The 13,855-nt window shown below is 47.2% G+C and overlaps 1 protein-coding gene across 15 annotated transcripts in view; it reads right to left on the reverse strand.

The window, feature by feature from the left end:
* LOC129865839 (neurexin-2-like) overlaps window positions 1-13,855 on the reverse strand; it is a 1,012,026-nt gene that overhangs the window by 322,108 nt on the left and 676,063 nt on the right. The window contains exon 1 of one of the 15 annotated variants that reach the window (XM_055938877.1): window positions 255-2,500. The exons of 13 other annotated variants lie outside the window; for them this stretch is intronic. In XM_055938877.1, coding sequence (XP_055794852.1) covers window positions 255-585 — 331 coding nt within the window. In that variant the 5' untranslated portion in view covers window positions 586-2,500. Of the gene's footprint in view, window positions 1-254; window positions 2,501-13,855 lie in introns of those variants that run through there. One more of the 15 variants, XM_055938876.1, reaches the window with a different exon arrangement.

The following is a 13,855-nucleotide window of genomic DNA, read 5'->3' on the forward strand; positions in this document are numbered from 1 at the left end:
CCAATGGGGTGCCCTGTCTGTGTGGATTGACCAGGATCAATAGATGGATGTACATGTGTGGAAACTCTCAACCTGGACCACCTCCTCGCCAACTGCAAATCAACCCCATTCAAGACCATAAACTTCCCACTGACCCCCATAACCCACATCATATATCCACACATCACACATGTAAACACTCTCACCTGTGTGATAAAGCGCTACGTAACCGAGACACCGACCGTTAGAATAGGACGAAGTAGTTTGGACCTTACCGTGGCCCCCACGCGTGAGGAATGGCATCCTGTTGATGGCGATGGGCACCGTTCCATGCTTGTTGTGGAAGTGGTGGACGTGGTGGGTGGTGCTGAGGCTGGAGGAGACGCGGGCGGCCACTGCAGGGCAGGGGAAAGCCAGCAGGGCCAGAGAGAGCACCAGCCGGAACAGGCAGGCCGGGCTGGCCCACACTAGGAGCGCCACGGGCCGCTGCACTAGCAGCAGTCCTCCGCCCACCTCCAGGACCGCCTGAAGCACGGGGGCGGATTTCCAAGGGAGCATCATTCCTCTCCAACTTCCTCCCACGCGACAGGAAGAGGAAGACGACATTTCAGATGGATCCAGGGCCCATGATCCCCGGCTTCCCAGCACAATTAAAATTGAATCAGAAGAGAATGAACAAAAACAAGATCCTCCTCCTGAAGAAAATGATCCCAAAAACACTGCAGGAAAAAAAGGTATGTTCAGGAGAAGAAAAAACCAAATCTTTCCAAAAAGGAGCAAAATTCTCAAATCCAGCGACGAAATCCTTCCAGGAGCCTATTTCCTATTCCTATCCTCCAGAGCACCAAAAATACAAAACCCCAAAAACAACAGCCCCCCCCAAAAAAACGACCCTCCCCCTTGCCAACTAAAGATTTTTGTTAAAGCACTCTCCTAGACACCACAACACAAATGATCACTGGCAGCCTAAACAGCAACCGATTAATCAGGGGAACACATATTCTAAAACCAAAATGCCTCCATCTGTAAAACTAAATGACTAATCTTAGCTCGATAACCCTGTTTACTGTCTATGGTAGCTGAAGGTTTCCTCTGCCTTGCGAGAGCGCTACAAACCTTCTCGATCCAGAGCCTGAGCCCTCGGTGTGGTTAAAAAAACGACCACCATCCCCACCGTTTGCTGGATGAAATCTCTCACATCGGAAAACAACAGGCAAAAAAGGGATAGAGTGATAGAGAGAGGGCTAGTGCAGCGCCAAGACGATGGAGGTGCAGCTGAATCCAGCTTCCAGGCTTTGGAATCCCTGGAGGGACGGCAGAGCAGAGCAGTCTGCAGCAGAGATTGGCAAAGACAGGGATGTGGAAAACGAGTACAAGGCAGAGAAAGAGAAAAAGCAGCAGCAAGAGCAGCAGTTCCCCACAACTACAGACTCTCAGAATCCCTCTCCCCTCGCGGAGAGAGCCGAGCTGGGGTGGAGAGCAGCTATTCCCCACAACTACAGACTCTCAGAATCCCTCTCCCCTCGCGGAGAGAGCCGAGCTGGGATGGAGAGCAGCTATTCCCCACAACTACAGACTCACAGAATCCCTCTCCCCTCGCGGAGAGAGCCGAGCTGGGATGGAGAGCAGCAGTTCCCCACAACTACAGACTCACAGAATCCCTCTCCCCTCGCGGAGAGAGCCGAGCTGGGATGGAGAGCAGCAGTTCCCCACAACTACAGACTCTCAGAATCCCTCTCCCCTCGCGGAGAGAGCCGAGCTGGGGTGGAGAGCAGCAGTTCCCCACAACTACAGACTCTCAGAATCCCTCTCCCCTCGCGGAGAGAGCCGAGCTGGGGTGGAGAGCAGCGTGGATATGGACGCAGAGGCAGTAGAGTCTCACCCAAGAGAGCATCCAGGTGATCCTTATTCCTGTCCAGCTCTGAAAAGCATCACAGCGTATCGATCCTTCCAAATCCTTTTTGTCTCCTTCCTAACACAATATCACACAGTACCCTGGTCCTGCTTTCCTTTATGTCCCTGTAGATGGAAAAAGATTCCCGGATCTCTCCCTCTCAGTGTGTGGATTCCAAGACACTGGTCTGAGGAAGAGGTAGTCCTCTCGGAGCTCCGGCACAGACTGCTGGCTGTCTGGCTGGGACCGGCGCCACTGCTCTGAAATTCATGCTAAACGAAACCGGGGCTGCAGCAGCGAGAGCGTCCTTCTCCTCTTTCCTTCGAAGAGACTCTCCTGATCCAGCGGTCTATAGGCAGGCTATCCGCGTACGCCGGGGCAGCAAAACACCAGACCGCAGCATAAATGGAGCTAGGGAGGGTGGACGCACTCCGCTCCCTTTGAAAGTACAGCCAGACTACGATACTTAGAGCCAAGAGGAGACGCGGAGAGAGAGTGTGAGCAATTGAGAGAGCGAGAGTTTAGGAGGGAGGGGAGGGAGGAGAGAGAGAGAGAGAGTCAGGGAGGAGGGGTAGCAGGCAGGCACACATGCTTGTGTATGCACACACACTACAAAAACAGAGTGAAGCTACTGATTTTGTGGCCAATGTATGGGCTCTCACCGGGTACTGTAAGTAACAGCTTGGTGGACTGTTGGGAGTATTCTTGTTCCAGAGTCACTGGAATAACAACAGACCAGCATGAATCAGAGAGGAATAAGGAATTAACATTCACATGCAGGTTAAAAATAAACAACAGATGCACCCACACAAAAACGTGTATCTGCCTGCACACACACACACACACACACACACACACACACACACACACACACACACACACACACACACACACACACACACACACACACACACACACACACACACACACACACACACACACACACACACACACACACACACACACACACACACACACACACACACACACACACACACACACACAAAGAGGGTGAGTTGGTCCCTGATCGTGATGAATAATTGACTCATCTACCAAATGAATGAGGGACTTTTTGAGAGGAAACAGCACACACATGTTCCTGGTGCATTGTTTTGTATCATCCTCCCCTCTTTCATATCATCCTCCCCTCTTTCATATCATCCTCCCCTCTTTCATATCATCCTCCCCTCTGTAATCCTTTTTCATCCTTTCATTGCTACATGCCTCTCTCATCCACTAGCCATGAATATCACACTCCCATTTGTCTTTTCCTTGTACCTCCACTGGTCTCTTTCTGCTATTCTTGTCATATGAGGCCAGGGTAGCAAGGTAGAGAGACAGTGATGAGGAGGTGGCACCAGCGAGAGAAATAAATGATGGACGGACAGGAGGACCAAAGAGAGTGGGAGAAGGAGAAGAAGAGAGAGAGAGAGAGAGAGGGGGGGGGGGGGGGGGAGGAGAGAGAGAAAGAGAGAGAGGGTGAAGGAGAGAGAGAGAGACAGAGGGAGGGAGAGAAAGAATAAGAGATACAAACTAAGAGAGAGAGAGTAGAGAGAGCGTAAAAGAGAGAGAAGTGAGGGAGAGGAAGCGAGAGAGAGAGGAAGAGGAAGAAAGAGAGGGATCATATAAATCACAGCTGATAGAGATCTCAGTTGGAAACGCCTCGCCTCGGTCTTGAAAAATAGGCAAACAGAAAAAGCCAGCAGCACCCTTCCCTCTGTGACAGGAGGCCATTCAGATACACATACACACAGTCCCCCAGCATCAGCGGTGGGCTCACCTAACAGAGACAGGTGGAGCCAGCCCCGGGGCTATCAGGGAGATGAGGTTGGACACCTGGGCCAGGGTACGACACGGCCGGACCCAGACACCTGTCTAGAGGTAGAACCAGGAAGCACATGGCCATGCACCCAGCCTTCTGTGGTTTAGAGGTGGGCCTGGGATGTCTACATTGAGCCAGCAGTTAGCGCTAGGCTAGGAGAGAGTATGTCCAATCAGTAGGAACACTTAGCTCTGTAGATGGAGGGGTACTGTCTTCGCCAGACAAAATCACACTCTGTTGTGTATGTTATTCTATACAGAAACTTGTCCTGAGAAACGTCTTACATCTGAAATGTTGACAACTAGTCTCTTGTGATTGTTTTTCTAGGAACAGAGACACACTGGACAAAACACGAACATAGAGGTGTTTTCCCACTCAGGTGAAGGGGTGTGTGAGGGGGAACTGAACATGGTGAAATTCACGATGGGTCTGCTACTGTACCACTGCCGCTGCTGGGGGTTCCCTAAAGGCTGAGAACAACACACACACACCGCCAGTAGTGTGTCGTCCCCACCTGTCCTCCTGTCCTCCACTCCGAGGTGATGCAAACCTGTCCCCAAGGGCACCGCTGCTTCTAAAATGTTATCCCCTGTGTAACTGCCCATGCACTCCCTCCTAAAAGGCAAGTGAGGTCAGAGAGAGAGGAAGTGGGATTACAGTTCCTGGCAGTGGACAGATCAAATACCCCCCTCTGCTCCTAATGCCTCTCTCCCTACTGCCTAATCCCAAGAAAACTCTTCTACGTTAACCACATAATTAACTCCAGCCCTTTGTCCCCCAGTCCATATACAGTGTGTGTCGGGCTGAGGACCACAAAAAAAGAGAGTTATTGAAGAGAGATTGGTGAAGAAATGTAGTATTCTGTTAACAATAGGACTGCAAGGATTTAGCAAGCCTGAGAGATCAGTGTTTATGTGTGAGGAAACTCTCATCTCCAGGAGGTGGCTATGTCACGGGATGGTTAGAGTGTGGTAACGAGGCAACGTTTTAGATTTTTCCTTCTCAAAAGAGGTCAGGAAAAAAAGACATGCGGAATCCCCTTTCTCGCACAGCGGGGGAGGCGGAAAACACACAAAGCAAGTCATCACTTTTTAACTCCCGGCTCCCATTTGGATAATTCAATAACTTTTCCTCCAAACCGATTCAAATGTTAGCCGCTTATGTACTGTACGTGAACTTTGTGCAGAAGCTCAAGCTGTCAGCCAATGGGACACACTAAAAACACACAGTTTAGCAACATGATGCTAAAATTAGCAACAGTTTCAGTACAGCACAGTTTGTATTCTGTAGCATTGCACAAGTAGAGGCTATGCGATTACCACATCACTGTGGGTCATATGAGGCACATTTTTGAGAAACTAGCTAACTAGCTAGCAATGGCTATGTACGAGCTCGTAGTTAGCTATGGATTATTAAGTAGCTATAATATTCAGTCTAGCCCGCTAACAGTAAGGCAAATGAGGCTACAGGTTGAGTTTAGCAACTAGCTATGGAGATGTACTAGCTATTCACAAGCTTTGGATTAGCGAGTAGCTAAAAAATGGCTATTTTGATACAGTTGATTGAGTAGCCTCCTTGGCTAAAGTAATGGTTGGTTTATAATAATGCAGACTTAATGTTAACATCACTGCTGGGGAAAATAGAGAGAGAGAGAGACACAGCTGACTGTGGGCTGTAATCTAATTACACTGTGTATGTACTTCCTCTCATAGTCTGCTCTCAGGGAGCCGGGTAATTCAAATCTATCTGTTTCCTACAAGCCCTAGATTCATTTCACTGCTTCCCTGTAGTCAGACATCCACCCACCACTCACCATCCCTCCTTCACAGCCACATACCGAGGTAGAGCGCGAGAGGGAAGAGAGGGGAGGAAGGAGGGATACAGCTATGGAGAATTGCTAAGTGCATTAGGAGAGACAAATTAATCCACTAATAACATCATGGTCTCAGTAGCTGTGAAGGAGGCTCAGTATCAGGTTGTATCAGACCATGTGATCTTCCCTGCTCTCACTGTGGCTTGCATGTTCAAAGGATAATGAGATCGTAAAAATAAACAAAAACGTCTTTATGTAATAACGCACACATGAGCAGGAGACAGGCAGGCGAGGGAAGGAGTGAGAGACGGAGAGAGGGAAGGAGTGAGAGACGGAGAGAGGGAAGGAGAGAGACGGAGAGAGGGAGGGAGTGAGAGAGTCGGAGAGAGGGAAGGAGTGAGAGACGGAGAGAGGGAAGGACTGAGAGACAGAGAGAGGGAGGGAGTGAGAGACGGAGAGAGGAAAGGAGTGAGAGACGGAGAGAGAGAAGAAGTGAGAGACGGAGAGAGGGAAGGAGAGAGGGAAGGAGTGAGAGACGGAGAGAGGGAAGGAGTGAGAGACGGAGAGAGGGAAGGAGTGAGAGACGGAGAGAGGGAAGGAGTAAGAGACGGAGAGAGCGATGGAGTGAGAGACGGAGAGAGGGAGGGAGTGAGAGACGGAGCGAGGGATGGAGTGAGAGACGGAGAGAGTGAAGGAGTGAGAGACGGAGAGAGGGATGGAGTGAGAGACAGACAGAGGGAAGGAGTGAGAGACGGAGAGAGGGAAGGAGTGAGAGACGGAGAGAGGGAAGGAGTAAGAGACGGAGAGAGCGATGGAGTGAGAGACGGAGAGAGGGAGGGAGTGAGAGACGGAGAGAGGGAAGGAGTGAGAGACAGACAGAGGGAAGGAGTGAGAGACGGAGAGAGGGAAGGAGTGAGATACAGACAGAGGGAAGGAGTGAGAGAAGGAGGGAGGGAAGGAGTGAGAGACGGAGAGAGGGAAGGAGTGAGAGATGGAGAGAGGGAAGGAGTGAGAGACAGACAGAGGGAAGGAGTGACAGATGGAGAGAGGGAAGGAGTGAGAGATGGAGAGAGGGAAGGAGTGAGAGACAGACAGAGGGAAGGAGTGAGAGATGGAGAGAGGGAAGGAGTGAGAGATGGAGAGAGGGAAGGAGTGAGAGATGGAGAGAGGGAAGGAGTGAGAGACAGACAGAGGGAGGGAAGAAGTGTGCTGTAGGTAAAAAGGGAGGAGGAGAGGAGCCTGCCTGTTTCACACATCTTAATCAACTCGGATGATACATCCCAGAGAGAGAAGCAGTTTGAGAGACACCAACATTAATAACTAGCAACAACCCCCCAACCCTCTCGACATGATAGAAGCCCACCTCCTCTCCATCGCTTCCTTTCAGCCAATGAGATGGCAGATCTCCTCAAACCCCTTTTACAGAACCCCATTTATGATATGTACAATAACAAGCCCTAGATGTCTCTCAGAGAAGAGAGTAATGGCGGTGTTATCTGGCAATACTCCCATATTGTTATTTGGCTGTTGTTTATTCAATCTGATCTGGAATCTATCACCGGTTGACGGGGTTCATAAAAGCCAGGTTCTCTGAATCAGCGTTTGTGCCTGGTCACAAAATGAACTGTCAGGCCTCCTGAGTGGCACAGTGGTCTATGGCAATGCATTGCAGTGCTAGCTGTGCCACTAGAGATTCTGGGTTCGAGTCCAGTCTCTGTCGCAGCCGACCGCGACCAGGCGACCCATGGAGCGATGCACAATTGGCCCAGCGTCATCCGGGTTAGGGGAAGGTTTGGCCGGCAGGGATGTCCTTGGCGAACCAGCGACTCCTGTGGTGTGTGGGGCGCACTGCACGCTGACACTGTCGCCAGGTGTACAGTGTTTCCCCTGACACATTGGTTCGGCTGGCTTCCGGGTTGGATGAGGCATTGTGTTGAGAAGCAGTGCGGCTTGGTTGGGTTGTGTTTCGGAGGACACATGGGTCTCGACCTTCGCCTCTCCTGAATCCGTACGGGAGTTGCAACGATGAGACAACACTGTAACTACCAATTGGATACCACGAAATTGGGGAGAAAAAGGGGTAAAAAAAAAGAGAAAGAAAATGAACTGTCTTCAATGGCCACCAGAGAAGTCTGAGAAGATGTAGTTCATTGTAGGAGAAGCCCCATTCCATTTTCCCCAACAACATTTATCAACATCCTCCTATCTTTTTCAATATAACACCCACCTATCTAAATAAGATACAGTCAGAACAATATCAAACCCATTTCAACATGTCCTTCCCCTGAATACCCCATTTTCTCCATCACCTGGAGCCTTGGGCCATCCATCTACCACTGAACAAGGACCACAGGATGGCTCCAATGGGCCTATCCAGCTAAACATCACAACATAATAATATGTCTGTGTGTCTGTTTGACGTTTTACTATGACCAAAGGTATGTTTCCTATACTAGCGTTACATTGTGAGTATTATAATAAGGGGACATGGGAAAGGGTTTGGCTAGGACTGTGAGCGGCTGAAAAGGTAATTCCAGAAGAACACGGGCTGGTAGTAATCTGCTGCACAGGAGGACAAAAGAGAGTCTATTTTGACAAGAATTTACTATTTTACTATTTCAATGGGCAATGCAGGCTCAACAATGCTGCCAGCTACACAGAGAGAGATGGAGAGAGCGAGAGAGAGAGATGTAGAGAGCGAGAGAGAGAGATGGAGAGAGTGAGAGAGAGAGATGGAGAGAGTGAGAGAGAGAGAGAGAGAGAGAGAGAGAGAGAGAGAGAGAGAGAGAGAGAGAGAGAGATGTAGAGAGCGAGAGATAGAGAGAGAGATAGAGATGGAGAGAGAGAGAGAGATGGAGAGAGCTAGAGATAGAGATGGAGAGAGAGATAGAGAGAGAGATAGAGACGGAGAGAGAGAGAGAGAGAGATGGAGAGAGCGAGAGATAGAGATGGAGAGAGCGAGAGAGAGCGAGGGGGGGTGGGGGGTCTTCCTAAAGGACCAGATTGCAGTGCTCTCGGGTACGAGACGCCAGAGTGTTTAAAACTGAATCACATCTAATTTATCCCTTGCCAGAAAATATGTGAAGAGGAACTGCTGATAACTGCTGGGAGACAGAGAGAAGGAGGAGGAGAGAGAGATAGGGGAAAGAGACAGAGGAAAAAGAGAGGAGAGAGAGAGAACAAGTGGATAGTAAAGAGAAAGAGAGAGAAAGAGGGAGAAACAGAAAGAGAGAACAAGACAAGGGAGAGAGAGAAAGAGAGAGAGAAACAACGGAGGAGGGAGAGAAAGAGAGAGTGAAACAAGGGAGGAGGGAGAGAAAGAGAGCGAAACAAGGGAGGAGGGAGAGAAAGAGAGAGCGAAACAACGGAGGAGGGAGAGAAAGAGAGAGAGAAACAACGGAGGAGGGAGAGAAAGAGAGAGAGAAACAACGGAGGAGGGAGAGAAAGAGAGAGCGAAACAAGGGAGGAGGGAGAGAAAGAGAGAGCGAAACAAGGGAGGAGGGAGAGAAAGAGAGAGCGAAACAAGGGAGGAGGGAGAGAAAGAGAGAGCGAAACAAGGGAGGAGGGAGAGAAAGAGAGAGCGAAACAAGGGAGGAGAGAGAGAACAACATCAAGTATGGCATATTTAAAACACAACACAAGCTATTCTGGAAGTTTTGTGGGTATTTAGATCCAATAAATGGGAAGCGGCTATTGATTTAAGCTCCAGACAGCAAGCGGAGATTCGCTTCCTTATTTCACAGATTACACACAACACAATGAGAAGTCCACTGGGAATAGATGGCTGGGGAAGTCTTCCTCCTTCCTCTTTCTTCTACACGTACAAAAGGAGAAACTTCGAGTTATAATCTCATATGATACTACTGCTGTGTTGATAGTGCTTCCTACATCAACATCCTGTGATTTATAACCTATACACAATGATAACCAAATACACATTCTCTGCTCAGACCCATGAGGTTATTCAATTAGGATTTAATGGTACATTGACTCTTAGTTTAGAGAGGCAGTCCAATTCTGATATTTTTTCCACTAATTGGTCAAATGTTGACCAATCACATCAGATCTTTTCACATCAGATCTTTTTCAGAGCTGATCTGATTGGTCAAGAGACACATTAGTTGGGGGGAAAAGATCTCAATTGGTCTGCCTGTCTAAACGCAGCCATTGTCACCCAGCAGAAGTTGCTGCAAATAGAGTGAACCGTTGATATCGGCTTCAATTGGAAAGGAGTACGCAGGTGGAAACCAGAGGGTAATCAACATTTGAAAGATATCTACAGTTTTAATTCCATGAACATTTTTCTAACTAGTTAGCGCTGGAGATCTTTCTCTGCCACAACTGAGAGTGAGTTCACTGATCTTAGACAAAGGTGCTGGACCAGGGAGGCTGCAGTTCAACGTCGCTTAAAAGCTCCCTAAAAAACGTTTCAATATTGTTTACAGGTCCACTACTTTATCATTCACTGGCTGTGAGTTTCAGTTCTGTCATAATCCGCTTTCCGTGGCCCATATCAGAACACTGGACTGCCCTTACAAAGCAAAGCCCCGCACTCATTCTTTATCAATTCATTTCCCATTGGGCCAACAACATTTCCTTCATTTTTCTTTCTGGGTCCCAAGTCACCTATCAACAGGGACAACGGTTGATGACAGAAAAAGAGTAGGAGAACTATTGGGCTTGTGATGAATTTCCTGCTGTGCCAGAGCGACTCAGCTCCTTTCTGGCAGTGTAGCCGGTGTTTCTGCGCTGCAGAGGCGGCCCCTGAAAATCTGGATTTCAGAGTTTATAGCTGGGGTGGCTGGTGCTTGGCTGGAGGTGTCAGCCTTGGTTACACGTCCGGCACGCAGATGCTCATGGCCCAGGGAGCCTGGGATTGAGCTTTAGGGACGGATAGAGCCCCAGCGACAACACTGTCACAACACATAACCAGAGTATATCCTAAATCCATTTACACATGATCTACTAAAGTATACTGCACACCGATGATAGCCACACAGTTTATACCGTCCTATTGGATACGGTAAGTAATATACTATTATTGAAACATCAAATACACTGGGGAGAATAAAAAAAGAACAAACATATATTTCATTAGTTTACTCCTATGAGGCGATGGGTGGTAGGATTAGGGGAAAATAGTAAAGAAAGAAAATGTATTTAAAAATATATATATTTCAAATATATATACAGTATATATACAGTTGAAGTCAGAAGTTTACATACACCTTAGCCAAATACATTTAAACTCAGTGTTTCACAATTCCTGACCTTTAATCCTAGTAAAAGTTCCCTGTCGTAGGTCAGTTAGGATCACCACTTTATTTTTAGAATGTGAAATGTCAGAATAATAGTAGAGAAAATGATTTATTTCAGCTTTTATTTCTTTCATCACATTCCCAGTGGGTCAGAAGTTTACATGCTGTCAGGTTCTCCCGAGGAGAGGAGAGGTGGGTGTGGAGTCAGGCGCAGGAGAGTGAGAATTGCAGGAAGGGCGTTTATTTACAAGCCCAATAAATAACAGGCACAGGACCATAATAGCAGCCACACAAAAAACAAGAACGCAGTCCAGAAAAAACACCTGTTCAACAGAACAAACCAAACGCAACCCAAACAAATGACAGATACACAAACAATCCCGCACAAAACCTAGAGGGTGGGGCGAGATTAAATACCCCACAATTAACCTAACCTCGACACAGGTGAACAACAAGACAGACAAAACCAAAGGAAAAGGAAAAGGGATCGGTGGCAGATAGTAGACCGGCGACGACGACCGCCAAGTGTCGCCTGAACAGGGAGAGGAGCCACCTTCGGTGGAAGTCGTGACACATACACTCAGTTAGTATTTGGTTAAACGTTTTGGGTAGCCTTCCACAAGCTTCCCACAATAGGTTGGGTGAATTTTGGTGTAACTGAGTCAGGTTTGTAGGCCTCCTTGCTCGCACATGCTTTTTCAGTTCTGCCCACACATTTTCTATGGGATTGAGGTCAGGGCTTTGTGATGGTCACTCCAATGCCTTGACTTTGTTGTCCTTAAGTGATTTTTCCACAACTGTGGAAATATGCTTGGGGTCATTGTCCATTTGGAAGACCCATTTGCGACCAAGCTTTAACTTCCTGACTGATGTCTTGCTTCAATATATCCACATAATTTTCAAGCCTTATGATGCCATCTATTTTGTGAAGTGCACCAGTCCCTCCTGCTTCACGGTTGGGATGGTGTTCTTCGGCTTGCAAGCATCCCCCTTTTTACTCCGAACATAACGATGGTCATTATGGCCAAACAGTTCTATTTTTGTTTCATCAGACTAGAAGACATTTCTTCACAAAGTACGATCTTTGTCCCCATGTACAGTTGCAAACTGTAGTCTGGCTATTTTTATGGCAGTTTTGAAGAAGTGGCTTCTTCCTTGCTGAGCGGCCTTTCAGGTTATGTTGATATAGGACTCATTTTACTGTGGATATAGATACTTTTGTACCCGTTTCCTCCAGAATCTTCACAAGGTCCTTTGCTGTTGTTCTGGGATTGATTTGCACTTTTTGCACCAATGTATGTTAATCTCTAGGAGACAGAACGCGTCTCCATCCTGAGCAGCTGCGTATGACAGCTGCGTAGTCCCATGGTGTTTATACTAGCGTACTATTGTTTGTACAGATGAACGTGGTACCTTCAGGCATTTGGAAATTGCTCCCAAGGATGAACCAGACTTTTCCCATGATGTCAAGCAAAGATGCACCGAGTTTGAAGGTAGGCCTTGAAATACATCCACAGATACACCTCCAATTGACTCAAATGATGTCAATTAGCCTATCAGAAGCTTCTAAAGCCATGACGTCAGTTTCTGGAATTTTCCAAGCTGTTTAAAGGCACAGTCAACTTAGTGTATGTAAACTTCTGACCCACTGCAATTGTGATACAGTGAATTATAAGTTAAATAATCTGTCTGTAAACAATTGTTGGAAAAATGACTTGTGTCATGCACAAAGTGGATGTCAAAACCGACTTGCCAAAACTATAGTTTGTTAATTAACAAGAAATTTGTGGAGTGGTTGAAACACAAGTTTTAATGACTCCAACCTAAGTGTTTGTAAACTTCTGACTTAAACTGTATATATTTCCTTAAAAATTATATATATATATGGGGGATTGGAAATGATGCAGACAATTACATTGATAGAAGTCACAATCAATCTGCAATATGAAAGCTAAAGCATCCGGAGGCCATCCGGAGAATCAACAACTGTGTGAGACAAACTTTCCTTTCCATTGTTTGTCCATGTGAATGGAGCCTGCTGTTGTTCATTGTGTGTGTGTGGTATGATACATGATGCATGAGTTTGTGTGTACTTTTCTTAGTATTACTGTGTGTGTCCACTAAAGTAAATCCTTGATTGTGTTTCATGCCCTCTAAGGCGGTTGGCAGTCAAATGTGTCATGGTCCCTATACACCGCCACAACTCCAACTGGATTACACACACCTAGCATTATGGGTCAGTCGCTTGGATTAAACACATTGTTGGGCAGGTGTTTAGGGCCCAATTTGGCAAACTCACTGTAAATGCCTAGTATCAAATCTCTCCATCTATCGGCCCCACATCAAACACAAAGTCGCTGTACATGTTATATGTATAATATGACTAGCTTTACCGCTAGTGCACCGGCTGCTGGCTAGTGCACCGGCTGCTGGCTAGTGCACCGGCTGCTGGCTAGTGCAACGGCTGCTGGCTAGTGCACCGGCTGCTGTTATAGGTAGGAAGGTATTTGAGGAAGAGAGCCGAGCCTTTGTGTTGAAACTCTCTCAGAACTTGAGGAACATGCGGTCTGGGCGCTGGGGAGGATTAAGCTCGGAGGTGATTTATTTGACACTTTCTGATACAGTATTCATTTTGAGCGAGTGAGAAAAAGGAAGAAAGAGAGAATAACAGAGAGAGAGAAACAGAAATGGCTCAAGGAAATGCCCTTAGAATTTCTGCAGTGTATCGGCTATTCACCTCTGGCTAAAGCATATAAATTGGAAGGTTCAATACTCTCTGCGTTAACCCTTGATGTACCGCTTCGTATCGAGACACATGGATTCATAAGAAGATTTTGATAGACATTGCATGGTAGAACTTATCTAATGTCGAGAAACAGGGAAAGTTAAAGCGTTAACTATTTCATTTGTGAGTGTTGCCTTTCCATTAACTGGTCATGTTTTTCACACTTCAATCACAACAGATGGTAGGCCATAGTTTTCAATTAAAGAGATGCAATGCAATTGACATCCTATTCACACACATGTGCACACTCAAGCACAAACACACACTTCCAACCCTAGCCTCTGGAAGTATGGTAGATGGGAAG

This window comes from Salvelinus fontinalis, chromosome 11 (assembly GCF_029448725.1).
Source record: "Salvelinus fontinalis isolate EN_2023a chromosome 11, ASM2944872v1, whole genome shotgun sequence".
NCBI lineage: Eukaryota > Metazoa > Chordata > Actinopteri > Salmoniformes > Salmonidae > Salvelinus > Salvelinus fontinalis.